The following is a 27,876-nucleotide window of genomic DNA, read 5'->3' as shown; positions in this document are numbered from 1 at the left end:
GAGCATCGTCTACTGAGAGCTGTATCGAGGGGGTGGGACAGAAGCATGCTGGTCAGGTTGTGTATGAAAGAGGAGATGGTGCTGGGTTTTTTTTTTGGAATTGCACATGCTGGAAATAGTTGCTCTCAATAGCTGTCTCAATTTGTCCGTATCAATATGTTCTTCAAAAAAGGCAGCTGTTCTTCTGCAGCAACACTACTCAAAGCTTTATATAAAGTTAGATCCAGCTCTTTTCAGGGGTGTGTTTTGCAGTGCTCTAAGTGTGGTGCTGAATCACTGTAGGGGAAGCCTCTGTAATTTTTAACTGGAGTCTTGACATCTTGGTTTGGCTACAGCATGAATATGTTGTTCTCCCCCACTTACCCCAGTCAAAATCATTACCAGTCACTGGGGGTAATTCTGTCAGGTGCAGAATAACTAGGACTGCTAGCAAAGGAAAGGACAGGCCCAGGGCCTGTTTCAGATCCTTTGGCTATCTCTACACTGCAACTTCATTCCAGCGTTCAACCTCAGCCTCAACTTAAGCGCAGAGTTTGAACTCAGGGCGCCTTTCCCTCTACCCCCAAATCATGCTGCTCTAGGGTCCAGATCCCAGTAGCCCATGAGAGTGGATGGGCTGAGTGTGTCAAGCTGGGACCCAGGGGTCAAGTCCCGTTGTGTGGCAGAGTAAATGCAGTGGATTTGTGCTCTGGACTCCCCACCCGTATCCCACAGCCTCCATTTCTTTGTCCTAGGGACAGCCCAGGGGGGGCAGGGGACACTCACATTTTCCCACCCTGTACCTTGAACAAGCAGCGAGGGAGGGGCCTGCCCCGCCCCGAACCGCTCCCTCGCTGTCCGCCGAGGCCAGCCGGGCGGGCAGGTGCCGCCGTGCCCCAACTGGCCGCACGGCGGCGCTGGCGGATCCTGGCCCCCCGGAGTTGCTCCGCGAGCGACGCTCGTGCCCCACGTCCTTCCCCGCATGGTCTCTCTGTGGTGACGCTGAGGCAGGAAGGCCGGAAGTGGTTGAGGCTGAGGGGGGAGGGGCAGCCCCAGGCGCGGGACTAGAGGCGGCGATGAAGCGAGACGTGCGCATTCTCCTGGTGGGGGAGGGTAAGAGCCGGGGCCTGGCTACCGGGGCGTCCCCGGGGCACTCTGGGTAATGGGGGGCCCCTGAGGGCGGAGGGAGGGGTTTCTGCTCTGCTCCCCCTTAGGGCCAGCCTGGGTAATGGGGGGAGACACCCCCGCCCCGTGCAGAGAGATCAGCCCCCCGGGGCACGCTGGGTAATGGGGGCAAACCCCCCCCCCCCCCCAGACATCAGGCCCCTCCAGGTCAGACTGGGTGGGGGCAGGGCAGGGCGATCTCCTGTTCTGTCTCTTCTTCAATTCCAGCCTCCTGCCCGGGGGCGGGGGACGGGACTGGGGAGACAGAGAAATGTCCTGTGTGGGGAAAAAGATCCCCACTCCGTGGAGGGGGGGAGCTGGGTGAGGTGGCTGTCCCTAGCGAGCCCCTCTGTACACTGGGGGACACTTCCCCTGAGATTGGGAAGGGGGAGGAGTCGTCCCTGTTGGGAAAACTGAGGCAGAGAAGAGGCTCACCCAAGGTCATGCAGCCCATCAACCCCACAGCTGGGACTGGAGACCGGCTTTCCTGACCCCCAGCCTGTGTTGTAACCACTAGACGGTTCTGCCTGCTTTGGCCTATATCTGGAAGCAATCTGCTGATAGGAATTAACCCACCATGGCTTTGTGAACTAGGGCAGAGGAGACTGGCCTGCCATGAGCGGAATTATCTGTAGAATTAGCCCCATCATGAAACATAGTGACATCCCTCCTGCTCCATCCAGGACTGCCAGTGTCAGGGATGTCCCGCTGGCCAACCCTAAGGAGCAGGCTCCAGCTGTGCTGCATCTGGATGGCTGATTCAGTGGGAAAACGCTTACCATGTACAAATTTGGTAACAGGAAAAGTTGGGGGACTAGATCCTGAGTTGGCGTAAACTGACCTTGTGTCATTGAAGTCAGTGGTAAGACACAGACTTACACTGGCTAGGGATCTGACCTAGGGTTCTCATTTTAACAGTAACTGACACCCACATACAGTGGGGTTTCCATTAATGCTTATGTTGTTGAATGTGCCCCTTCCCTATAATAATTATATCTAATTACATGTAACATGCGGCACAGTTGTGATCAGCAGAGGTGCTCGAGCTGGGATTTCTCCCCCCTTTTAAAGAGTGGAGGTGGGTGGTAGAGGAGCATGCTCTGGGAAGGGCCTCAGCTCTGGAACAAGCTCCCCCATCTGGTCCGAAGAAGTTGAGGGCATCTTGCAAGGCCTCTTTCTTTGTGCGGGTGCTGCGGAAGGTGGTTTTGGGTGGCTTGTTAGATTGCCCATGAGGAAGGGGGGTTTGTCTTCTGCTGGCTGTTTATGTAGGGTAACAGCACCCATAGCCCTGCACAGGTGCCCCCTTTTTATTGTTGTACTAATCTAAAGACAGGCAAGATCTCTAATATGTGAAGTATGGTGGATGGATATTACTGTAAGAACCTTACATTTCCTTTTTTAAAATGTTTTAAAACCCAGTGATGTTCACATGGGTTTTCACATTACATTTCCCTTTTTATAAAATTGGGGCAGGGAGCAGGAGAAAGAATTGAAGCATCTCTGAAGTGTGTACTCAGTGTTCCGCTTGTACACATGCTCTTCATAGAGGCGCGGGGCAATATTAACAAGAATAGGACTTGCTTATAGGGATTCAGCCATGGGTTCCAGTGCTAGGCTAGGGAAAGGAATGGCAGGATTCAGTCCTTTCCCATTTATTTCTCATAACCCTTGAGCTGTGAGCACGTTCTGTGATGCAGAGACCTACCAGGCAGGAGACTTTAAATGGTCAAAAAAAACCCATTTGAAAAATACAACCTGGGGGGTGGGGGGCAAAGGGGCTTTGAGGGCCTGGCCAGGAGGGAGCTCGAGCAAAGAGATAATGTCTTTTGGGTTAAGCCTGACTGCTATCTTTTAACCTTGGTTTCAGAGATGCATCTCAGTGCTTGTCTGAAAATTTACTGGTATAATTATACCGCTAGTCAGGTATAATTATACCAGTCTCACTCTCCATGAGGACACTCTTCTTCCAGAGTTAGAGTGCCTTTTCCAGTTTCTCATGTCACTCTGAAAGCGAGATAAATTAATCTGGAAAAAGACTTTAATTCAGAATAAGAATGTCCATGTGGGAAGACAGACCAGTATAACTGTAGTGCTCTAATTATGCTGGTAAACTTCCCCATGTAGACCAACCCCTAGAGCTGTGTGCACAAATGTCTCAGCTGGGACCTGTGCAATTACAATTTAAAGACATTTCCCAGGTTCCATGCGGCATTTTCAAATATTAATAACTTGCTTTCTTTTTTTCATACTTAGTTCTTCATTGAGAGCTGCATCTTTGTCAGCTTTCAAGGTGCAGAGCTCTGGTTTGGTTTTTATTATTTATTTTGCACTTGTTTTTAAAAAAGTAGCATGTTCTGGAGGCAATTGTGTTCTTGTGGCGTGAGCACAAAGATAGCAGTCAAGAAACCTACGTTTGATTCCTGCCTGCCCCAACTTGCTGTGTAATGTCAGGCAAGTCACTTTGCCTCTTTGTGCCTTGGTTACCCCATTTGCAATCCCCCATCTTCATAAAGATCTCTCCGGTATAGTGTTTTCCAGCCATCTCAATTCCTGTTCTTGTTAAGGAACTATCTTTTTCATGCTTTCATAACTGAGAAAATAGCTGGTGGGGTTTTCCTCAAGCTTTCCAAATGGATCTCCCTGTAGGCTGAGCCTGAGCATAGAAAATTGCACCCCAAAGAGCAAATGTCCTGGGAAGTTAGGAGTGTGTGAAAGTGAGGTTAGATGCTTAACCATCTACTGATAGTAAACTATGGTGTTTACTGGTGCAGGGCCCTGGTGGTAACGTGACCTTCGATGTGGCACTGATCCCCCTCTGCTTCACAAAACAGTTGGGACTTAAGGTTTAAGGGCAGGTGTGAATGTTCAAGGGAGCAACAGCCTGTGACCTTCAGTGGATGTAGGAAATTTCACCCTCTAGCCTCTGGACTTGGAATGAAATTGCTTTCATCTCTCTGCTCCAACCCCCACTCCTCTACTTTGCCACCTGGACAGATTTCAGCACCGAGCATGTGATGGCTCTGCTACCTCCATTCCCAAATGCCAGTCCTGTAAAGGTCCAATCTGAACCTTTCTTTCTCCCATAGCCCAGGTGGGGAAGACATCGCTGATTATGGCTCTGGTGGGCGAGGAGTTCCCTGAGGAGGTGAGCGACAGGCCGTTTGCCTTTCCTGGGTGTTTTTAATGCGTCCTGCTCTTCCTGCGAGGGTGAATGTCTGTCATGGGACGGAGGCCAGCAGAGCCTCTAGATGTGAGACCAGTGTTAATAGCGTCAGCTCTACTATCCAGGGTAGATTGAGCCTGGAGCAGCAAATCCTTTACTGCCTTTTTGAGGGTGTGACAGGCAGGCTTTCCCCTGTGTTTTCTTACCACAGTCCTTACTGCTCATGCCCACTTTGGAGAGCAGCCTGCCCTCATGCAATCGTGCCTGGTTCTTTCTCTATAGCAGGCTGCTGTTGTGCCTTTGGAATGAGCAGCCCATCTGAACAGTTGTCTGCTCTGTTCCATGCATTGGCCACTAGAAGCTTCCCAAAGCAGTGTCCCTGTTCCAGCCTCCTTCTCCCAGCTGGAAGGTGTCCTCTCTAGCGTGACAATTCAGGCTGCTGTCACTGGCCCAGTTGGGGAAGTCCCTTGAAGTGGTTGCCTGGTGATCTCTGCTTTTTTGTGTACATGCAGAGATGTGCCTGGAGCCCAGAGCTGCTGCCATCTGTGTGAAATACAGAGCAGCCAGCCTGCCTTCATGCACTATAGAAAACCTCCCAGCTTCAGGGCATGGGCTGCTTTAGAAATAGAAAACATTATGGACCCAAATGACTGTGTATTTCCCCAGTACCATGAGCCAGCATCTCCCCCGGCCATAGAGCAGATGGTGAGAGTCCCTGAGCCCCTTTCTGGCCTCTGACACACTTGCCCTGCTGCAGCGTGACCCTTTGCGGGATAGTTCTAAACGCCTTCCCCATTTCCTTAGCAAAGTCCAGATAATCAGATTAACGCTCTTCCCAAGATGCAGTGAGGTCAGGGCTTCAGATCAGTGTTTCTGTAAGGTTTAAGGAGCTGTGGGAATGCTTAAGAGGTTTAATCTACAGGCCAAAAAGGGGGAGGTTTGACCTTCCATATCCCATCTTCTCATGGGCAAGAGAAGGTAGAATGGCCCCATGTGGAGTTTCCTCTTGAGTTAAGTGTAGTGCTGTACAGCCTCTCCCTGTCGTGCGGTGCCTGGGGCACGGTGCACTCCAAGGCTGGAGGTTATTTGAATACAAAGCCACTGGGGTGCACAGTGCAGGACGATAGTTGTGCCAAAGCATCAGCTGGCCCCTGCACCGGATCCACAGCAGAACTCGGGCTTAGATGTGAGCGCTGGAGTAGCCCTGAGTAAGAAGCAATCAGGCATTGGTCCTTCTCCTTCCTGCTAGCTAATCAACAGGCTGGGTAGTAACCCACTCTCCCTGTTCATTCAGTCCTGGGCTGGCTTCCCCCGAACCTCTCTGTGCTGATGGGTCCCAGTTCTGCCCAGTAGGGGACATCTCCTGGAGGGGATGCAAGGCCGACTCCCGGAGTCTCCCACTCCTGGGTTGTAGCTGTTTTGAGGCATGTGCTGTGGCCCCAGCGGGGATGGTGCTGAGCCACAGAAGCTCACATAGTCCCTGACCCCTCCGCTCTTGCGTCTCTCAGGTGACGGAAGTCCTCTGTGTCTCCTCTTAGGCAGATCTATGCTGAATGCAACTATCTCTTCCCTCCGCCCCGGGGCTTGTTCCTCCTCATGCTACCAGGCTGAACGTGTCTGTTTATTTTGAAGGTGCCCCCCCGTGCAGAGGAGATCACGATCCCAGCCGATGTCACACCTGAGAAAGTCCCCACTCACATCGTGGACTACTCAGGTAGGGCCCCTCTCCCTCCTGCATGCCATTGCACCTTCACTGCTGCACCTCCGGCTTTTCCTACTCCTTCCTTCCTCACCAGAACCCAGCCTGCAGACCCACACCATGCACAAGCCCCGCAGCTGTGCCATGCTGCCAGCCCAGGTGGGCTTTAGAGAGGCAGGCAGCAGCAGCTGAGTGACTGCCTTTTTTCCCTTTCAGAGGCCGAGCAAACAGAGGACGAGCTGCAGGAGGAGATTGCCAAGGTGAGTGGGGATGGGAGGCTGGGGCATCTGGGTTTGAGATGGCAAGTCAGGGTGTGTGAGTCTTAGCCTATGGCAGCTCTCTGAGGTGGTGTACATGGGCAGGCTGCAGAGCTACCGCAGGATTAATGTTGTCTGTTTTGTTAGAAGCTTGAATAACTTCTTCCTTTTTGTAAGCTGCAGGGTGTGATTTGCCCCAGCTTCCTGGGAAGCCTCCTGAGGTGGGGGGGTAAGAAGGGGAGAAGTTGCTGACTAGCAGGGCTTCCCAAGCAAGCCATGAGTTTATACACCCAGATCTCTGGGTGAGATCTCCCCTGGCACTGAGCTGGCTCAGGGTCAGAGCTCTTGCTTTATGAAGCGATTGCCCAGGAGGTTCTAAGTAGAGGTATAAGACTGGGCACTGCAGGTGCTGGTAAGGTTGGGAGGAAGGGCTCATGGGTTGATCATCATAGCAACCTTCTGATGAGCAATCTGAGCTGATACCCAGTTCTTGGCAGCACTAGGATTAACCAGATTGAGTGAGGGCAGGAGGGGGATGTCCCGTTGATATGGGTAATCAAACTGAAATCCTTGTTTAAGCTAAGCTTTCTGCACTCTCCACCCTGGGATCCCATGGGAAAGGAACTGGAGCGGCCGTGTGAACCAGCTCACTCTACCCCCACAGAGCAAGTATGCAAACAGGAGGCTTAAAGTGGTTACATTAAACCCTGCCTAAACCCTTGCATATTTCTGGGATTAGCAATAAACTCTCTCCTGAAAGGGGCAGTGATCCGCCTATCTGCTTATTTAAAAGCACTTGGGCTGGTGCTATCTGAACTGGGGATTGGAGGGGGAGGGCAGGGACCCAGTCAGAGCATAGCAAGCAGATGGAATAGCTGATTGTGGCTAGGCGCAGTGGGGGATGTAACATATGGTGGGGGTGAAGGCTAGGGGTGTTGACAGCTGCCACACATGGGAAAGGTGTTGGTTATCTCTGTGATCCTACGATCCAGCACCCGACTGTGGCAGCTCCAAGGCTTACCTCTGTGCTGAGCCAGAGCTGGGATGCCGAGATCCCAGCTGGATCTCGTTGGGGTAGGTATGGACAGTTAATAGTACTCATCCGTCCCAGGAAGAAATGGATGCTCAGTAAAGGCAGAGAATGGAGGGGAAGGATTTGTTCATGCTTCAGAACCCAACGTTAGGAAACTAACTGGCTCAGGGGCTTGAGAGTGGGGTATGGAGTCTTTTCCCAGTTCAGAGCCAGCCCACACAGACAGCAAGCCTGGCCGTGCTATCTGGCGGCTGTTTGCTGGGTTGTTTCAGGCTCTCGCTGAAGCTCCCGGTGAGCAAGTTTCCACACTGCAAAATCCACCCTTCCACTTGGCCTTAGCTGGCCTGTTTGGCAGGCTGAGCAGAGAGGGCCGTCAGAGGGATTCGCAGCATGCAGAGGCGCGCCTCTCCTAGAAGGTGCTTTTCCTGGGGGGAGTTGAGGCTCACTGTGAGGGTGGGCGCGGGAGAAGTGGGGCTGCATTGAGAGTGACACAGAGTGTCAGACTGCAGGGCTCTTCCCTTTCAGCAGCAGCGGTTTCACTGAAGATTAACACGTAATGAAATTGGAGCTCCGGCCTGGGCTGTGGGGGGAATTTTGGCAGCTGGAATGACAGCTAGCATCTGTTCAGTTCAAATCATCTGGCTGCCAAGCAGCCTGTCTCAGTCTAGGTGTGGCTCGTGGGTGTGTGTGCGGGAAGCGGCAGCGGGCATTGGTACAAAGTGCAGGGCCATTGGTGAGCCTGCGTTGCAATAGAGCTGTACTGCGCCCAGGACGGGACCTGCCTCTCCACTCTGGGAGAGGAGCATGGTCTGCAGCACGCAGTGGCTGTTGCGTAGAACAGCCTCTAAAATACCTGAGTGCAACGCATTGCGGAGTGTCCCCAACAGCCTCATCCTGCTCTTCTCTCCTGCAGGCCAACGTTGTCTGTGTGGTGTACGATGTCACCGTGGAGGCCACCATTGAGAAGGTAACGGGCTAACTCCAGACTTGTGTGCTTCTGACCCACAATGTCACATGTGGCCTCGCTCTGATCTACCCCCCAAATACCCCAAAGACTGCCCTGTTCAATGTTCTCATTGGAGCACTACCTGCTTCTCAGCCACAGTCTGAGGCTTCCTGGAGTTGTTTGCTTGCTGCTGCTTCTTGCTGAAGCCACTAGCTGGTTGTCGTCTCCAAGACATGCCATCCAATCCAGCCCCATCTCCCCAGCTCTGTATGTGAAGGGAATGTACTGCAGTGTAGGTCATTTTCCAGTCCACTTTTGCTCACAACCACCATTGAGCACCTCGTCATTAGCAGTCACAGGCAGTTCCTAAAGGGATTCAGGGGGTGGCGTGCTGGAGATTTCTTCAGCCACAATGGGACTGCATCAGATCAGAGGCAGAGAAATTCCTGCCCACCTCTGGTGGAGCCCTGACTGGGTCACCACCAGCGCACCGCCCTGGGATTAGCCTCGGACCTGTTTATTGTCACATGCACTCTGATTATCTGTGCTCACTAGGGGTTGCACTGGAGCAGATGGGCTGTGCTGATGGGGTTGTTGTATTGCCGTGGCCCCCTGCTGGCTTCCAGTTAATGCACACGCCACATCCCCACCTTCCCAGCCATGCGTTGCAGTCACCAGTCTGTTTTAGCAGGGCTGTCTCCTTGTTTGCCTTTCAGATCCGGACCAAATGGATTCCCTTGGTGAATGGGGGAGTTGAAAAGGGTTCCAGGTACTGTGCCTAAGACCGCTCTTCTGGAGGCTGGCAGGGAAGAGGGAATGCCAGTGGCCCACTGGACCAGCTCTGGGTTCTGCTGCCCTGTAGCTCAGTATGGTGGCTATGCACACAAACACTTGAGCACAGCCTGAGAATTGCTGGCTGTGTGACAGGGATTTGGGACCTGGGGGATCCTGCAGAGAAAAGAGCCTGGCACTGCCTGAGAGCTTCCTGCCAATTGCAGCACTCAGCACTGGGGGGCAGTCGTCCAGCTCGTGCGTCCCCCAGCTGAGAGAGGTGGGGAGAATCTGGAGGCTTTTCCTCCTGCCACTGAGACAAGAGGACCTGCTGGTGAGGTACCTCCTGATGCCAGATGTAGGGGAGCAGCTGAGCTGCTGAGTCAGTGCAGGACTACAGAGGCACAAGCGAACTGTGGGTTACTTGAATGTAAGGTCGTCTCACGTGCCCGATGGTCTGGTGAAAACATCCACAGGACCACCCAGCCTGGTTTGTTCTTGCTGAGCAGATATCTGTTTACAGTGGCTGTAGGGGGAAGAGAGGTCAGGGTGCTGGCAGTTCTGTTCCTCTGAATGCTCTTCTGACCAGCTGCCCTAAGAGCACATGTGGAATATGGGAGCCCAGGTGGGAATTGCATGATAGGGAGACAGTGTCAGGCCTTGTCCTCTGTCTTTTCTCTCCATGACACTTCTTCTCTTCCTTCCTAGAATCCCAATCATCCTAGTGGGAAACAAGTCTGACCTACAGTCTGGGAGCTCCATGGAGATCATCCTACCCATCATGAACCAGTTTTCTGAGATAGAGACCTGCGTGGAGGTGGGAAAACAGTAGGGACGTCTATTGCACTTTGGTCAGTGAAAGGGGAATGTCCAGCCCTATGAATGGCTTATGTTAATTACTAACCAGAGACCTTGTTCCTGGTTCCATGGACTGTGACCACGGTAACTAGGAGGAACATTCTCTGCCCTGATTCAGATCTGCCTTCTCAACGGGGATCCCTCAAAGAGCCCCAGCCCTGGAAATGAGCCTAGTAAAACCAACATGTGAACAGGGAGTTTTCCTTTTCCGTTTGTTTCCTACTAACTCTCATTGACTTCAGTCCATGCCTTGATCTAATGCCTGCCTGGAGCTGAGACCTCACTCCTCTCTTGTGCTCTCAGCTCCCTCTTCCATCTGACTCCAAGGGCCCTAGGCCTTGCCCACTCATGCTCCCTTTCTCTGTCGTTGCACTAGTGTTCGGCCAAGAACTTAAAGAATATTTCGGAATTGTTCTACTATGCCCAGAAAGCAGTTCTGCACCCGACCGCCCCCTTGTACGATCCAGAGGAGAAGCAGGTAATCAAAGCCATCCCTGAACCCCAGTCAGCCTTCCTCTCCTCCCTCCCAAACATCCATGCGCTTCCCAGTAACCTTCCAGGTTCTGCCTGTACACACTCAATCCTCTGGCACTATTGTAAATCCTCATGTTCTTAAATGCTGCCTGGTTCTCCTTGTCCTCTGTCTGCCAATCGCCAGTCCCTCCCGTTCAGCAGAGTTAGCCCATTAAGCATCCCCCCCCTGCAGCTGAACTCGCTGTGTGCCCTCTGCACCCCTCTGCAGGTGCAGTTCATAGTGGTGCTAGGGCATCTGTTCTAGGTGAGCTGAAGTGCACCTTTTCCCTGGTGTCTCTTGCCCAGAAGTGCTTGTTGCACACGTCATGCTGTCAAACAGAGCCGTGCTGCGCTGACACAATGGGTAGATCACCAGACCCCGTTGGGACAGAGCGAGTGATTTAGCACCCTGTGAAGGCTTCTCCGGGGAAGTGTGTGTGAAAAGCATGGGACTGTTTAGCGAGGGGATGTGATGGAGGTATCCAGAATAATGACTGGCTTGGAGAAGGGAAACCCACCACTTCTGTCCCTGTGGTTCTAGTGGCACAATAATAAGGGGCTGTCCAGTGACTCTGAAAGGCAGCAAATCATCTTAACATTTAGAAAAGGAAATGCTTTTTTGTGCAGCATATGGCTAGCCCGTGGAACTCTCTGCCACTAGATGGCATTGAGGCCATGAGCTTCGGAGGCCTCTGAAAAGGAATGGACTTTTATATGGATAAGAAGATCACCCACGGTTATGTCAGGGCGTCGCATAGAAGGGAGGTATGCCCTCAGACTTCAGGACATAAGCAGTCTCTGACAGGGGCTAGGAAAAAACTTCCCATGTGGGCTGACCACTTACCTCTGCAGCTGCTGGTAGTGGCCATTGTCAGAGATAGGGTGCTGGAGTGGGTGGACTGTTGCCCTGAGCCAGTACAGGAATGCCTCTGGAGGTAGGAGGGAGCACTGAGCTGAAGACAGCCTCTTCATGTGCTTTTCACTATGTCTTATACTCACAGCTGAGACCCGCATGTGCACGAGCGCTTACACGGATTTTCAACATCTCAGATCAGGATAACAACCAGATCCTGAGTGACGATGAGCTCAACTACTTCCAGGTATGGCCAGGTCAAGGCCCAGACTGCTCCAGTGCTTGTATTGCCAGAGGCTCCCCTCTCCCTGGGCTGTGATATCACCAGTGACCACTGCTGCTGTTCCTCCAATGGGGTCCCTACAGCAGGAGTATGCTGTGCTTTCTGCAGCTGCCCACATCCCCACCTGCCTGTTCTCTGGCCAGCCTCTCCGATTCCGACTTCCTTCTAACTCCAGAGTAAAGAGCGAGCCCCTTGCATGGCACATTGAGGCCTCTTTGGACTCCTGGTCCTTGATGCCAAACGGTAGTGCCAGCAGCTCATATTCTGGCACACACAGATCTGTGTAGCTGATCGTCTGTCTATGGAAAGGTTTCATGCCCACACACTCTGAGCAAGGCCAAGCAAAGCTGCAGCTCCAGAGAGCTCTACAAGGGTTTGCTCTGTGACATGTGAAGCAGGATACCTCTAGAGAGTAAGAAGGAGTTCTGCTGCATTGGACTGCTGAGGGACTTGTGTATCAGGAAGAAAGCAGGGCTGGCAGTCCAGGAGATGAGTGGAGTTTGTCTTCTAGGAGAAGGTTACCTCTGATTCAGTAGCAAGTTTTGCTTGGAGTACCCGGGGGTGTTTCCTAAGTATAGTATATCAAGAGTTTGGGAGCTCTTGGGAAGCAGCCTTCTAGCTGGAGTAGAGAAATGGAGTAAATCAAGGATTCGGGGAGATGAGGGTGAGGTCTCTGGAGTGGTTTTAATTCCTTCCCTCCCTTCTGGAGAGCTAGAAAGAGACAGGGAGGCTGCCTGCTGGCAAGGGGCTTTTCTGACATTGCCCTTGTGTCTCTCGGAGGTAGAAGTCCTGCTTCGGGAATCCCCTGGCACCGCAGGCGCTGGAGGATGTGAAGATGGTGGTGTGGAAGAACACCACGGATGGAGTGCAGGACAATGGCCTGACATTAAACGGTAACTGAAGCAGGGTGCTTTTGTGTTGCTGTCACCGTCTCCTTGCTCCGTTCCCAGTCACACGCCCCTCTGGCACCTGGGAGATAAGCTCTGTGCTGGGCAGAGAAGGAAAAACAGTAGATTTTCAGAAGCATGGGCCATGTTTTTGTATCCCGGCCCACAAACCATACTGAAAAGGCTAATTGGGCCTCTTCTTGGTGTGATCTGGTGGCTGACCCAGGTGGGGTTCAGGTGCCTCGCTTTCCCAGAGGAAGGATGGCTTCCTTAGGGAGCATCTGTTCAGATCTTACGCTGAAGTGTCTCGCTGGCTGGGCTGAGCGGAGCTTGCCGGGCCATTGCGCCATAGCAGTGGCTGCATTGTCTGTGCTGAGGCTCTTCCTACTCTCTGCTCACAGGCTTCCTCTTCCTGAACACCCTTTTCATCCAGAGGGGGCGGCACGAGACCACCTGGACCATCCTGCGCCGCTTCGGCTACGCTGATGAGCTGGAGCTGACAGATGACTATCTCCACCCGCAGTGCGTATGGGCTCATCCTCTCCAATGCTGGGGAGAGGTTGGCAGGCTGGGGTGGGTCCCCTAGGGAGACGGCTCAGAGCTATCTCGATGATCCTTCCTTTGTGAGGAGGTTCGGGGTCTCCTGTCCTAAGTGACCTTCTCCAACCATACGGCGTCTCTGAGCAGTAAGGTTCTCCTTTAGTCCTAGTGCGTCTGCATCACTCCCTGCCCTGTTGGCCTGGAGATGCAGGAGCTGGAATCCAGCCTGATGCCAGCGCACAACACCCATTCCAGTTCACTGGCAAAGACGGAGTTGCGCTCATTGCCCCTGCCGTGGCCTGTCTTGGAAGGCAGGACATGGGGGCAGGGAGACGACAAACCCAGAGACGCTGTTGATTCCACTGGTGCCCACCGAGAGGAGCCAACGGGGACTGTGACTTTCCAGTGAAATCATTAAGGGGCTTTTGAAGTCCGTTGCCTCTCACAAAAGCTGTTTGGAGCAATAAGCTGTCAGCTCAGTATTCAGCTGGGATTTTGCAGCTGCTGCCTCTTCTCTGATCCCTGTCATGCCCCCAGATGTGTTGTTCCATCACTAACGAAAGGATTTATTTGTGAGCTAGAGCAGTGTTTCTCAACCTTTTCGATACCAGGGCCCGGATTCCTATACTGTGTCAGGGAGATCTCAGGGATCGGTGCCGGTCCACGGGCCGGTCATTGAGAAACACTGAGCTAGAGAATCCTAGAGCCAGAGCAGCAGGGGGTGTAACAGGGCTCTCGCCATCGGAAAGGGAACTACTGTGATTAAAGTACCAAGGTGACATACTCAGGTACGACCCAGACTAATGAGCGGCTGTGTCACCCCTGCCCTGTAACCTCGGGTGCCTTACAACTCCGTGCTGAAGTAGCTGCCACCTGGGCTGCTGCCAGAATGCAAGCCATGCCCTGAGTATCTGTGTGTAACTGCAGCCTGCCAGCGACACTGGGGTAACACCTTGGCTCTCAGCAGCCTTCGTTACACTACACGGTTAGCCCACCATCCCCCATCCCAGATTTCTCCCCAGAAATGTGTGTCCTGTACTACCCATCCCTCTCCTGGACAGAGCACAATATTTTAAATCCATTAAGCCCATTCCCTGAAAGGGAATAATATACCAGCAGATTATCTCAAATAGTTATTCAGGCATGTCACTTTGAACACATTGGATTAGATAAAACAGTAAAACAAGTTTATTAATTACAAAGAGAGATTTTAAGTGAGTACAGGTAATGAGGCATTAAAAGTCAGAAATGGTTACAAGAAAAGTAAAGATAAGACATTCATTAATACCTGACTTAAACTAGATCAGCTTCAAGCCAAGTTTCTCAGCCCATGCCTTCAGCAGCCTTACTGACCAAACCTTGTAGGTCAGGACCCCGCCCCCAGAGCCCAACAAATGCCTCCTTTGTCGCTTCAGGTGCAGTGAATGCGATGGCAGGGAGAGAGGGGAGTTCCTGGGGGTGTTTGTCCCGCAGTTTTATAGTTTCAGTCCCTGTCTTGAAAAACATTTCCAGCTGGGCACAAGGAGACAGAGTCTGGGTGGAAAGATGTTCCCTGCTGGCTTTTTCTCACCAGTTGGAGCTTTGTTTGTTTTCCTTCCTGCTTGATGACTCTGTTTCCTACTTTGATGCAAATGAAGCAGAGCACCCGTTTCTTTGTTTAGGACAGACTTGTTTGCCAACCACGGTTTGGGCAGGGCTGTGGGGTTTGGAATATGTATTAATAATGTCATACAGGGAACTCTTATAACTTCACATACAACATTGCCACACTTATTTTAACAGGACGATACTGACCAGCAAATAATGAGTTTTCAAATGATACCTTGCAAGGCATTTCTAGTACAAAAGTTCTTGCAATAGTGCGCAGGATGTGAACACGGCTGTATTCTGTAACGACCATCTCTTTGGTGGATACTGCACCTGGAGCTCAAGGCAGAGCAAAATCAACACAGGAAGGGCTGTGGCAGTTACTCCCCACTTAGAGAAGCATCCAGGCACTTGGAAGAATCCTGTATTCCTATAAATTAGGGGCACCCAAACATCACCAGCTGAGGGTGCATTAGCAACTTGCCAGGAGCTCAGGGACTGCGCCCAGTTGCATTGAAATGGAGCAGGTTGCAGCCAGGCTACGGGGATCAAGATGAAGCATTGTCAGCTGGGAGCTGTAGTCTCTATAAAAGCATTGTAGGGGGTCGGGAGCTGCACGATGGCCTCCCCTCTTCTCTGTGTTTGGGAAGTTGGCTGTTTGGACACCAAGGACCCCCGGTCTCCTCTGGCTGCCCATTGGAGCTGTGTGCAGATGGCTAGCCTGTGCCCTCAGAGTCAGTGAGAACTATTGCTCCAGGCTCAGTTCAGAGTCCGATCCTCTCTTCTCATGGGATTGTTTCATGCCGTGGGCTGTTGGATGGCATGAAGCAGCCATAACAATTCCTGTGCTAGTCGCCAGGCACCGTGAGGAGAAGTCTGAGTAGATGTCCCCAGTATGGGAGTTAGTGGGTCCCTGAGTGCCTTGCTGACAGGTTGCACTGTCTCCCTCCAGGTTTCGCGTGCCCCAGGGCTGCTCCACCGAGCTCAATCACTTTGGATACCAGTTTCTGCAGCGGATGTTTGAGAAGCACGACAAGGTGAGCAGGGCTTGGCAGCCAGGCTGTCCAATCCTGCAGATGTGCTTAGCTGCCCCTACGCTCTTGCTCGTAGATGCATATTTGCAGTTGTTGTGCATGCAGTCCCATCTGCTTATTCTGTTGTCCTTGCATTCTCCTTCTTTAGGGGACTGGGTATGGCAGCCCAGGCCTTCCTCTCTCGCACAGGGAGAGCATCTTCATCGTATGCCTGTGACCTCTGGGTACAGAGGATATTTTGCACCACACTGCAGCTTGGAATTAAACCGGACTCTTTGGAAATGCCAGCTGTTGCAGAACATGGCAGCGCTGTCTGGCCAGCACGGCTTGTCAAGAGCACAGAATTCACATGCTCTGATCATCCTAAACTTGACGGGGTGCTCAGTGGGCAGCCGTTAAATTCTGGGTCTTGATGAGCTCGCTGGGGCTGGGCTGTTATGGAGACTGCCTCTCTCTCTATTACCGTAACCTTCTATGGTAGCGCCCAGCCTCAAACAACGGGCTCTTGGTAACAAAGGGGAGGCTAGCTGGAATTGGAGACAGCCCGCAGCTGCGTAGGGATTCTAAATGACCACGCACCAGACAGCCGTCAGGAGCTAGCACAAGGACCAAAGATGGGAGAAGGAACAAAGCTCTTTTCTGCTTCTTTGAAGTGAGAAGAGTGCCAGATCTGCGCAGCTCACCCAGCTGGGGCCTAGCCAACTGTGTGCCACTCTGGGACCACAGTGATGTGCACTATATAAATACCCAAGCCCCTGTGTGCTCAGAAACAGACCAAGCCTCAGACCAGCACTCCAGGGTGGCAAACTCAGAATTGAGGTCAGTCTGAAGGCAGATAGCCCGGTCGCTCCAGTAGCCTTCTTTATTTGGATATTCAATTCCATTTTACACTGCTCCTGCACTTTCTGTTCCCCACATGTTATGGCATCATAGAAGCTGTCTGGGGCAAAGCTGGTCACTGAGTGATGGGCAGTGAGAGCTTTTGGCCCCTGAGAAAGTGTGAAAGGAAGCATGGGATTATAGGGTAAGCACATGGGTTGTGTGTTTCTGCTGAAATGAGCAGCAGTGAAACAGCTGTTGACATTGAAGTCACCACCTCTAGGTGTCCAGGTTAGCACTCTTGTGAAGAATGATGTCAGTTTCACACTGATTCAGACTTTCCGCAGCCTCAGGAAGACAACATTGCGTTGTTTACATGTGGCTCCCCTTGTTCAGGGTCTCTGCAACTATGAGGATCAGAAATATTTTTTTCAACACTAGCTGATCCAGAGCAAAATTCTGCAGCAGCAAGTGGCCTCTTCAGCAGGGTGTGCAGTCCCAGAATCACAGAGCACCTGGGGCTCTGTCTGTGCCCAGATAAATACATCACTTAGGCCTAATTAGCCAGTGTGTGGGCATGGATCACTACGCACAAGAGTGTATCCATAATGTTCTGGGGCTCCCGCTTGAAGCATCAACCCACCCTTTGTGTTCCCAGGACGGAGATGGAGCCCTCTCACCTGTCGAACTACAGAGCTTCTTCACCGTCTTCCCCTACGTGCCCTGGGGCCCTGAACTCTACAACACGGTATGCACCACTGATAAAGGCCTGCTTTCACTGCATGGATTCCTCTGCCAATGGACGTAAGCGCAGTCCTTCTCCATCCCCCTTACCCCAATTCACTTAGCACATCCCTGGCTCTGTCGGGGGTCCCTATAACTGGCAGTGTTCTCTTTGCTTGGATCCCCCAGGCTGGTGTCCTATCTGGATGTCCATCACTGCCTAGAGTACCTGGGTTACTTGGGCTACCCCATCTTCTCTGAGCACAACTCTCAGACACAGGCCATCACAGGTACGCCATCCCTCAGAGGCTCCAGCATTGCCTCTGGTATCCTTGGTGCCCACCTCTCCTAGTGCTAACACAAGCTCTCTGCGTCCCTTGCTCCAGTTACCCGAGAGAAGAAAATCGACCTAGAGAAGGGTCAGACCCAGAGAAATGTCTTCCTCTGTAAGGTGATTGGCCCCAGGGGCACGGGCAAGTCTGCGTTCCTACAGGCCTTCCTTGGGAAGAACCTGGCCGTGAGTATGCACGTTCTTCTCTCCCCAAAGCCCCTTGTTTCTGGCCTGGCCTAGAGCTTGAAAAGATGAGTGCTTCCAAGCTCCTCCTGTGTTGCTGTGCATATGTAAAGCTGTCCCAGGCAAGTACTGACTAGAGGCTGAGACCCTCTGCCTGTAGTATCAGGGAGGAGACCTATTACGTCATCTACTTCATCCCTCTGGCCAGGGCAGGATTGTTCCCTACGGCACATTCCCTCGTACTTTATTCTGACTAGTTTGAATGTCCCAAATGATGAGATTTCCACCAGTTCTTGTGGGCAGACTGTTCCACCTGGTAGATCTCACTGACAGCATGTTTTCCTCTCATATTCAGCCTCAGTTTTCCTTCATTTCATGGAGCAGAGCAACAAGTTCCTTCCTCACACTTCTTCTGCACTAGCAGGCCTGCTCTCTGCTTTGGTGTTGTGGAGGAATTTCCCATTCCCTGGGATGAATGGACAAGGAAGCATCTAGTCTTCATAGCTGCTTACTCATTTTGTCAGTATGTTTGTATCCTCTCTGTGAATGGCTTGGTGTGTGTGTGCCAGAAACACAGGTGAGCTGGATCCGCACCCCTGGAGTAGTTTTGCGTCCAGTAACGGGTTGCTGTAGCACTTGGGGACTCCTGGGAGAGAGTTCACAAACCTCAATTCATGGTAAACATTCTCTTTTCCTCATGGCTGTACCGCTGTTATCCGCTTCATTGCAGGCACACAAGGAGTCCCCGGGAGAGCTGTCCTTCTATGCAATCAACACGGTACAAGTCAGTGGCCAGGAAAAGTATTTAATAGTAAGTCCCATGGAGCAGGAGACGGGGGCTCTCGAGGATGGACTAGCAGCTTTCTCTGCCATGGGGAGAGAGCAGCAGGGCTTCCTGGGTATTTTGGAGATGTCCCAATGGAAATGGTCATGAGGAGGATGCAAGCTTCATTTAAGAGCCTCCCAGTATGCAGCCCCCAGTCTTTAGAAGCCATTCTCTAAAGTATCTTCATGGTTTCCAGTACAGTTTGCTTTTCCTGTGTTGAAGGCCTACCTCTGCTAGGCAGCCACTTTTGGGTGCTCTCTAGAGATGTGTCATATGCAGCACCTACATAGAGGTGTGGCAAGGTTAGTGACTCCGCATGGGTCATAGAGCCGGTCACTGGGAGGGGAACCCTGCAGTCCTGACCTTGGGGGCGTCTGTCCCGACATGCTGTTCCTGTGGCAGACACCTGTGCACTGACGGACAAGGTACCACAGTCTCCAGACGCTGTGTGATCTCCTGGCTCCATGTGCTCTTGGCTGTCTTCTCTTGCACCACTTTCCTTTTCTTTCCACTGCTCCAGCTGTATGAGATCGACGTGGACACAGAGTTCATGAAGGCGTCGGATGCAGCCTGTGATGTGGCCTGCTTAATGTACAATGTGAACGATTCCAAATCTTTCAATTACTGCGCCTCTATTTATAAGGTAAGTGTCATGTCCGCCTCTGAGCGGCAACCCCAGTCCCCCTGAAGCAAAGCCACCTCCTAATGGGAGAGACAGGCCAGACCTTGCAGAGGGTCCCTGCTTCCGCTCTCTGTAGCATGGTGTGACTCCCCGCCTTGGTGCCTCCTGCTGGGTATCTGGGGAATCAGCCCTCAGTCAGGCAGACACCTCTTTCTGCAGTGTCTTGTGCCTGTCTCTGCTCAGCCCTCAGTCTCGGTCTCATGACTCGGTCCTCCGCTCAAGTCACAGTCCGCGCTTCCCCCTTCCGGGGGATTCTGCAGCCCCTTCCCATGGTGGTCACTGCAGTCCTGCCACCAGTGCTATGGCAATCGGGCTGGGGGAGGGACCCAGGCCCACCCACTACTCCGGTCCTGGCCCAGGGCCCTTAGGTGTGGCAGCCTTTCACTGTGTCTCCCCCAACTCCTCCGTAGCTTTCCCTGGGCCGCTTTTCCTGGGCCACTTCCCTGCAGCTCCAGGACCTTCCCTGCCCTCACTTCAGGGTTTGAATCCCAGCAGCCAGCCACTGCTCTGTCCAGGGTGCTGACAGTTTTTCCCCTTCCAGCTCCTGGGAGGCCCTGTCCTTGCTCTGCTCTGTCTGCCTTATATACTGGCCGCCTGGGCCCTGATTGGCTACCACGCAGCTCCTTCCTATTCGCTGCCTTTCCAAAGGCCCTCTTAACCCTTTCCTGGCAGTGAGGGGCAGGCGCCCCATCACACACCCTCCCCCTCAAGACAGACTGCCCCGAGGAAGGGTATTACCTCCCTGCTTCCTTCGCAGCTGGGTCCGCAGGGGATCTCTCTCCTGCTTCAAGTCATCCACCAGGAGTAGCAATTTCTCCTTTTCCTCCTTGGTGTCCCTGTATTTCTCTCTCTGTGTCTCTGCCTCCTCTTGCGCTTTTCCCATAGCTCTGGCCCTGGCTCTGCTGGTGCACCCAGCAGGCCCCCCCCTCCACCTCCTCCCCTCGGGTCTGAGTTCCCAGCTCCTTTTGATTGGTGTCTGTATGAGGCCCCACATTCTTCAGCTGGATGTCTAAGGGTCTCTTCCTTCTCTCCTGTTTCTCACGTCTCACCCGCTTGCCCCCTTTTGCCTTCTCCTCCACCACCTGGGTGCAGCCACTCTTGGGTATTTAGCACCTCCCTCTGGTCCTTTCTGGATCCCTTGCCCTTTTCCTTAGTTGGATCCCTTTTCTCATCCCCTGTCAGGATCCTGGGTCCTATTCTGCCTTTGAGGACACTGCCTCTTCACATGCCCTGGTTCCCCACAGGCAAAACAAGCGTCCCTCCTTCCTGTTCCCTTCACAAGTCGGGGACTTTGGCGCTTTCCTGCCTTCTTTCCCTTGGGGCTACACTTCCTCCTTTCCCAATAGGAGCATGCTCTCTCCAAGCGTCCCCTCAGTCCGCAGGCATAACACTGCTCTGCCCAGGCTTCTGGCCTCTTGACCTGGGGCTGCGCTTCTTGTCCCAGGCCATCTGGCCCCTGTCCACCTCCTGGAGGATCTCGAGCAAATGGTGCTGCTCTTCAACCAACTGCCTCAGGTATTCCTGCAGGTATCTTGGCCCCTTCCCAGAGTGGCCCCTGCAGTCCTGCCACCAGTGTTATGGCAGTCAGGGGCTAGGAGAGGGACCCAGGCCCTCCCACTACTACCTTTCCCGCTCTTGCTTCAGGGCTTATGGCTCTGCTGATCCCCAGGCACCCCATCATACTCCAATATGTTAGTGCTAGCGTTGTGGCAGCAAAGTTCTGCCAGTGCAGCCTCGGGTCCTGCCGTTGAGCCCCCTCCACAGCAGAACTCGCTTGCCTGCCTGCATGGTGATCTGCCCTTCATCAGGGGCCAGGCTACTCCACCCCACCACATCCTCGCCTTGGATTCTCCTGCTCCCTTTCCCCTCAATTTGTAGTGGGGGTGTGACCACTTCCCTATATCTTCCTGTTTGTGACTTTTGTGCGTCTCTTACACAGCAACAATACATGGATGGACAGATTCCCTGCATCTTCGTCGCCTCCAAGTCAGACCTGCCAGAAGTGACTCAGCAGCATGGACTCTCGCCTGCTGAGTTCTGTTATAAGCATCGCCTGCCGCCCCCATGCTACTTCACCTGCAACAGCCAAGGCCTGCCCACGACCACCATCTATACCAAACTGGCCACAGCGGCTGCCTTCCCGTTAGTACTCTTTCTGAGCCAGTTGAGAGTACTCTTTTAGGCATGCAGCCCGATCGTGGGCAGGCAGAATGCATGTGGGATTGAGGGGTGCATATTAACACAGCCTGCAAATGTTATGAGCCAAGACCCTTGTTATGGCACTTAGATGGTGACGAATGGGATCCTTTTTAAGCCAAAAACACTTTAAATGCATCAGTTCATTTTTATTTTATCAGCTTTACGATGGCTTGTATTGCTGTAAGATCTGAGCACATTCCTAAATGTATCTTCATAGCATAACTGGGACGTAGGGGAGTATTAGAGTCCCCATCGTGAGGCATAGGACGACATGCCCGAGAGCACTTGCAGGAAGTCAGTGGCAGAGCCTGGAGAAGATCCCAGCTCTCCTGATTCTCAGCCTTAGCCACAGGATCGTCCTTCTTCTCCTTTAGTGTGATTAGGCTCTGCAGACAGTGGGTGTAAAAACAGCACCTTCTCTCACAGTAGACTGCCATTTGTGGGCATCAGGTCTGGCCTGCTTATAAACTGAAACAAGGTTGTGTTACCTTTTAGCCCTGCCCACCTCGCTCAGCGCAGGAGGAGAAAGCTGGATTCTATTCCAGTCCATGCACTGCCAACAGAATAGTCAACTACATTCACATTGCAGAATCTTTAGTGTTGATGCTTGAGCTGGGAAAGAACCCAGCAGGAATTTCCAGTCCCAGTTGCTGAGCCTACAGGTCTGACATTGGTCTTGTATTTTCCCCCTAAACTGATCAGCTTTGTACCGAGGTCGGTCAAACGGAGCCCCATGAGGCCATTTGTACAGATTTGCTTTCTGGAGTAGAAGCTCGCTTTGAACGGGTTGCCCAGGGAAGCAGATTTAGGTTCAACATTTAGGTGTGGTAAAAGAAAGTTACTAAAAAAGTTCCCGAATCGACCATTGCCTGCATTAAGAGCATTGTTTTAGTAGAGTGTAGCTGGAAAAGGAAACCAGTTTAGCTCGGTGCAGGGAGTAAACTCATTCTGGGAAGCAAATTAGATTAAGTCTAGAAGAACTTTAAGCAGATAAGAGATTTTTTTCTTTAGTCTCCCTTCAATAAACATTTTTTATTTTAGCGCTGACACTATTTTTCCCTCCACTGTATTAAAATTTTAAAATTCCTAATATATCTAGGAAATTCAGTATAAGTAAATATAATGGAGGCCCTGGGATTGGCTGTTCTTTGATTTAGCAGCATATGAATAATGGATTTTTCTCTCCTCATTGAGGAGGTGCCTGGATTATCAAAACTGGATAATACAGGCTTGCTAAGGAGGCTGACTTGTATGGCGAGGCTTGGTCTAGTTCTGCTTAACAGCCTGCACTGTAATGCACTCCAGATGTGCAGGCTCCATCACAATGTCCTGTGGGCGACTAGTGGTGTTGATCGTGTAGGGTTTGATGTATTTTGATCTCCTCAGCATTGAAAGGTATAAATGCAGCTTGGCCTAGAAAAGAAGAGGTATAACTCCTGGTTTGCCCCAGTTATTGAGATGTTGCTGTGCTATTTATACCCTTGCTAAGAAAAAAGCATGACAGTAAAGCCTGTATCTATTCCATCCGTTCATAAATGCACATAGAAGGGCAAAGGAATTGCTTTATTGCATTGTAATCTGATCTGTTTAGCTGCCAAGAGGCTTGTTTGTCATCAGTGCACAAATGATGGTGAAGACCAACCTTACAATGAATGCCTCCTGTTCTCTTCCCCATCCCTTCTCCTCGTCTCTTCTGCCTAGAAATCATGAAAGCTTTGAGTGCAAAATTTTGATACAATTCTCACATTCCCCTTTTTTAGCCAACTATAGTCCTGGGCATGTGTTTTCTTTAAATTTTGAATTTTCAGAATTCAGAAAAGGGGGGAATTGTCCCTCCCCCATCCTCTCCATCAATTGTGCTTCTGCTTTTCAATTTGTTTGCTCTACTCAAGGGGTCAGGCTAGCAGAGGCTAGCTTCAAGATCCTGTGTGGAAGTGCTGACCCTCTGTTGTCAGCTGCAGACTGAAAGGAGCTAGTTCCGGGTCTCTGCTACATGCGCTTCTTGTGTTTTCATGCCAGTGCAGAGCACTTACTCCAACATTACTGCTGGCAGTGACAGTCCCTCTTTAACCCAGTGGCTGGCCATGAGAGCCCACTGCATGGCCAAGTGCATCCTGTCCTGTTGGGCTAGCAGATTCTCTAACATCTGTGTGGGATGTAGGACCTTGTCTGTGCATGTGTCTGTCTTGTCTTGTAGGACCTTGACTGTGCAGTTCACTGAATGGCTTCTTGTCTGTTTCTTTGCAGTCATCTGAACGACACTGAGCTGGGAGCTGTTTCCTTCTGGCTCCGGGTAGCCTTGGGAGCCAGTATCACTGCTGTGGTAGGATTCACACTTTACAAAGCGCTGGCAAAGAGCAAATGAGGATGAGAACTGGCCCTCCCCCCATGCTTACCTAACACAGACACCAGCTTCCTTCTCCTAGTACAATGCACCCAAGTGGGAGAAATCAAGCAACCTCCAGGAGGAAATTCCTTCCTCCCCCAAACCTGATTACAGCACCAGCAAAACAGTCCCACAAACAGGATCCTCTGGACCTAATGACACCAACCAGCATGGCCGAGAAATTCTCTACACTTTCAAGCTACCCATCACGAGGGGTTTGACTCTGAATGCCCCATTGCTCAACATTACCACAGTCCACTCCGGCAGTGTGAATTTCATGGCCTCCCCTTGCCATGTCTGGGCATCTCCAGAGCCTGGAGTCCAGTCTCCTCAGAGTACTGAGGAGGTCACTTGTGTCTCTTTTAATATAGTTTTTAAGACCGGCTCAGACTTGAAACAAACAGCACCCTGGGAAAGCTGTACATATCTTTCAAACAAGGGGCGGCAGCAATCACCCCTGTCCAGTCTTTTATTCTCCAGGGAAGGTATCATTTTATATCACAGTGTGGTTCACAGGGACTTCCTGGAGCCTGCTGGGACTTTGAAAGCAACATAGTTGGTGGCAACTTGTGTTTTCTCTCCTCTGGGATGGAGTTGTCCAGTGGGCTTGTGACCCGTCCTATAGCACAAGCTCTATCAGGAAGCAATGGACAAACTGGGATTTAGGAAGCCTAGGCTTCTTAAAGAATGTCTTGTAAATGGTGCTGCCTGGAGGGTGGGTGGTTTAATCGTTGCGTTCCTCTGTCTAGTAGTCATCTAATGTCGCCTGGTATTTATTTGCATATCCTTCTATTGAACGCTGGCCAAACACTACAGTGGGTAGTTGGCATGAATACCTACTGATCTTAGTGGCATTGTGAATCTCCAAGCCGCTGGAGTTTAGCAATGCTGCGCTCCTCAAAGCATTGTCACATACAAGATATTCCAGGGACTTTCTGCCCTTTCCATGTGTCCAGGGATAACATCAGGTTAAAGTTAACATGTGAAGTCTTTACAGTTGTCACCAATAACCCCTTAGATTATTAAAAGGGAGCCTTTAAAAAACCTACTACTTAAATATTCCTGCACTTCACGTGGCTTTGGGCAGTGGAAATAGCTTAGTTACTTTCCCTTTCTGGCTTTTCTGCAGTTTTGGGGTTGCAAACCGCAGGGGCAGAGGGGTTTGGATTGGAAGCTCCCTGCGGGTTTCCTGTGACTTTTATGTTCAGTGTCATGAAATGACTTTTTAATAATCTGCTTTATCAGATTTTTTTTTAAATCTCCATTTGGGCCTAACTACCAGTGTCCCTGTAAAAGGCCCAGCATTTTGACAGCACTCCAATGGCAATCAAAGGCAGTCATGAGAAAGTGATTTCCAGGTGCTAATCCCCCGCCAGCTCACCATAGTTTCCTAGTGGCTCCTTTTTTTCCCCCTCTATTAAAAGGTTTTTAGCTAGCCCCACCATGCCCCGGTAGTGGGGCTTGCTGCCTGGCAGATCCTTCTCCAGCCTGTCCCATCCCTCCCTTCACAAGGCCATTTCCCCCTTTCCTACCCCACCCTGCTTGGGTTGCCAGTATTAATAGACATCAAGGGAGATGTGAAAACCTGAGCAATGATGGCGTGTTTGGCAGCGTGACATGCCATCTGATTAAGCAAAAGAGTGCTGTGCCTGACGTCACTGTTAGAGATGTGGGGTGTCTAGACTGCCCACATATATCAGCGATGCACGGTGTCAAACCGATACTGTCATGTTACTGTGTGTCAGCCGCAGTTCCTAATGGAATTTGTGCCACTGGTGAGCAGGTGTTGTGCAGCTAAGTAGCCAGTGTCCATGCTGCATGGCCAGTGGTCTGTGCGGGGCTCTACGGGCACAGAATACTTTGTATACGTAGCTTTGAATGTTGAGTCTCCTGGTTGAACTGGAAGTTTTGCTGGACACCCGCTTCCACTGACACCCTGGCTTTTTCTGATCCAAAGTGTTTAACTGGCAGACATGGGGACTGCCAGCCCCTTGTTGGTTCTCTCGGGCACAGATACCAGCTCTCATTTCATCGGCCCGGCACAAAGCCCAAGGAGACTTGCCGAAGACCGACTCTGGGATTCCCAGGGGCAAAGACTGTCTTCACCAGCCAATCCGGGCCTGTCTCTGCTTTCTTCACCTCCCATCTGCACAAATTTTCCGCTCTGTTTATGCCTGTTGCTGGAGAGCTGGAAAAAACATATAAACGATTGATTCAGGAAACGCCACTAGCACTTCAGCCTTTCGAGTGCGCTCAGGGCAGGCCTGTGTACAGTATGCTTGTGGGATGATTGGATGGAAAATCTACCTGTTTCCCTATATTCTTGTCTATGGTTCAAAAGCTTACGGCAGCAGTCTGAATGCTGGGTTCGTAGCAGGAGGGTGTGTTTATCTTGTGTTTAAATCTTCATGTGTAGGGGTTCCTCTGGCAACTGAGTACAGCATCTTCCTCCTTAACTGGGATGGGGATGGGGTGTGGGTCCCCAGTCTGGGGGGCGTGTTCCAGTGTCCTGCTGAAGGAGCTCAGGGAGCTGATTGTTTCAGCAGGGCCCCTGTCTTTGCTGATTCTTGGTGGTAGGTGACATACATATGCTTGTCAAAGTGGCTCCTGCTGCTGAGTTTCTCTATGAACTGAGGCAGAGAAGGCTTGGGTGGGGGTGATCTTTAACTTGTGGCGTTGGCTTTGCTGTGTGGAGCCCTTGGCTGCAGTCCAGGGTCTTCTCGCAGCGGGGTTGGAGGAAGAGCACTGACCAGCTACCAGAATCTCGCAGACATCTGTGCAAGGTGCAGTTGTAGAGATAGGTGAGTTGCCGTGCTTCTATGGCTTCAGCACAGAGTTGACTGGCAGTGCCCTCCCTCGAGCCATTTGATGGGACATTCGCTACATCCAGGCAAAAGTGCTGCAGGGCTCAAGAGCGTTTCTGGTTTTAATCGAGCCGTGTTTCAGTGAATTTTTAATGTTCGCATGAGGCCCAGCCTTTGCCAAAGGGTCCTGCTGTCCAGCTCCAAGATGACCCATGACGGCCTGGAGCAGAAGGATTTCAGAATTCACCTAGCAGTGCCCAGCTGCCTCTGTCTTCAAGGCTTACTGTGGCTGACGACGGGTGGACTCTGCAGCCTCAGCAGGCCTAGTTTGTTACTGTTCATGAGAGGTGCTGTCAGCCCACAGGTGATCTGTGAGTTGAGCTTTCCCTAGGAGTCACTCTCATGACAGAGCTGCCGTCTTGGCTGATGGCTTGAAATTGACAGTATTGTTTTGTGGTGTTCTTTCCCCTTGTTCCCTTGCCCACCCCTCATTGCTGGTGGAAGTAATGTTGGGCACGCCACACAGTGGAATCTGCACAATCTTCTGCCTGGATTATATTTGAGGCCCCCAGAAGCCATGTTTGCTGTGCTGTGGGGCCCGGGTCCACGTCAAGTTTCCCATTTCTCTGGTTGTTCCCCAGTTCTTGTTTGAGTCTATCTGATGTCATCCTGTCACAGCTAAGACCCAAATGTGGCATCTTCTATATGAGAAACACTAATGAAGGGCCTCCTGCCCTTGACACTGTGTTCCAATGACAGTCTGAATCCTATAAAGCCATATGATTTTATCAGATGAATTCTGTAAAAAAAATAAATTTTTATGCACCTTCTGGCTGCAAATTCTTTGACTGATTTTCTTATTGGGGAGGGTGATTCTTCCTCTGTTATGTTTCATGCAGATGAAACCACCTTGACCTTCTGCTAGACGTATCAAAGCTGAAGACTTGGGGGTAGCAGTATATATATTTTGGCCTCAGCGTGCTAGCTGCAGTACAAGCAGAATAGAAGATAGGTCCCTGCCCCATAGAGATTACAATCAAAGGGGAGAAAAACCAACAGTGATAGAAAATCAGCAATTTGTCAAACTGTACAGTATGATTTATCTCCACTGCTGTGGTGGCGTCCATCTCTGAGCAATTTACAATGGACAAGGACCAAGATCTGAAATAAGTCTTTAAAAAAAAAAATGGAGCAATACTGAAGTGGCCCCCTTTCCTCACCTCACTCCTCTCCATGCGCAGAAGATTTTTTTATGAATAAGCCAAATTGCTGCACCTCCTCCTGCGTCTGCGGTTTCCATCAGCAGGACTGTCCTTGGGAGCAAGGAGCATGAAGTGACTGTTGGCTTACACTTGG

General features: G+C 51.5%; 1 protein-coding gene across 2 annotated transcripts; it reads left to right on the top strand.

The window, feature by feature from the left end:
- Positions 1 to 997: 997 nt before the first annotated feature.
- Positions 998 to 27,350, top strand: RHOT2 (ras homolog family member T2). 2 transcript variants are annotated; one of them, XM_067551229.1, is made up of 19 exons: positions 998 to 1,092; positions 4,230 to 4,288; positions 5,939 to 6,020; positions 6,222 to 6,265; positions 8,209 to 8,262; positions 8,958 to 9,010; positions 9,721 to 9,829; positions 10,247 to 10,348; positions 11,385 to 11,483; positions 12,304 to 12,412; positions 12,808 to 12,928; positions 15,486 to 15,570; positions 17,045 to 17,190; positions 17,299 to 17,399; positions 17,496 to 17,626; positions 18,354 to 18,434; positions 18,970 to 19,092; positions 21,071 to 21,273; positions 23,578 to 27,350. In XM_067551229.1, exons 1-19 carry the CDS (start codon positions 1,056 to 1,058, stop codon positions 23,693 to 23,695), a joined length of 1,857 nt encoding a protein of 618 aa, XP_067407330.1. In that variant the 5' UTR covers positions 998 to 1,055; the 3' UTR covers positions 23,696 to 27,350. The 2 variants fall into 2 exon arrangements, with proteins under 2 accessions (XP_067407330.1, XP_067407331.1); XM_067551230.1 differs by lacking the exon at positions 21,071 to 21,273.
- Positions 27,351 to 27,876: the final 526 nt, after the last annotated feature.

Source organism: Emydura macquarii, unplaced genomic scaffold (assembly GCF_026122565.2).
Source record: "Emydura macquarii macquarii isolate MOO-44397 ecotype Brisbane River unplaced genomic scaffold, CSIRO-AGI_Emac_v2 contig_1348, whole genome shotgun sequence".
NCBI lineage: Eukaryota > Metazoa > Chordata > Testudines > Chelidae > Emydura > Emydura macquarii.
Note: the sequence above shows the minus strand (reverse complement) of the source record. Positions and strands in the feature narration are given on the sequence as shown.

Excerpts from the sequence above, each read along its gene's own strand:
- RHOT2 (XM_067551229.1), top strand. The coding sequence starts at position 1,056 with ATGAAGCGAGACGTGCGCATTCTCCTGGTGGGGGAGG. Across the intron at positions 11,484-12,303 it reads ATGAGCTCAACTACTTCCAG|AAGTCCTGCTTCGGGAATCC; the intron begins GTATGGCCAGGT and ends TCTCGGAGGTAG. Across the intron at positions 12,929-15,485 it reads GATGACTATCTCCACCCGCA|GTTTCGCGTGCCCCAGGGCT; the intron begins GTGCGTATGGGC and ends GTCTCCCTCCAG.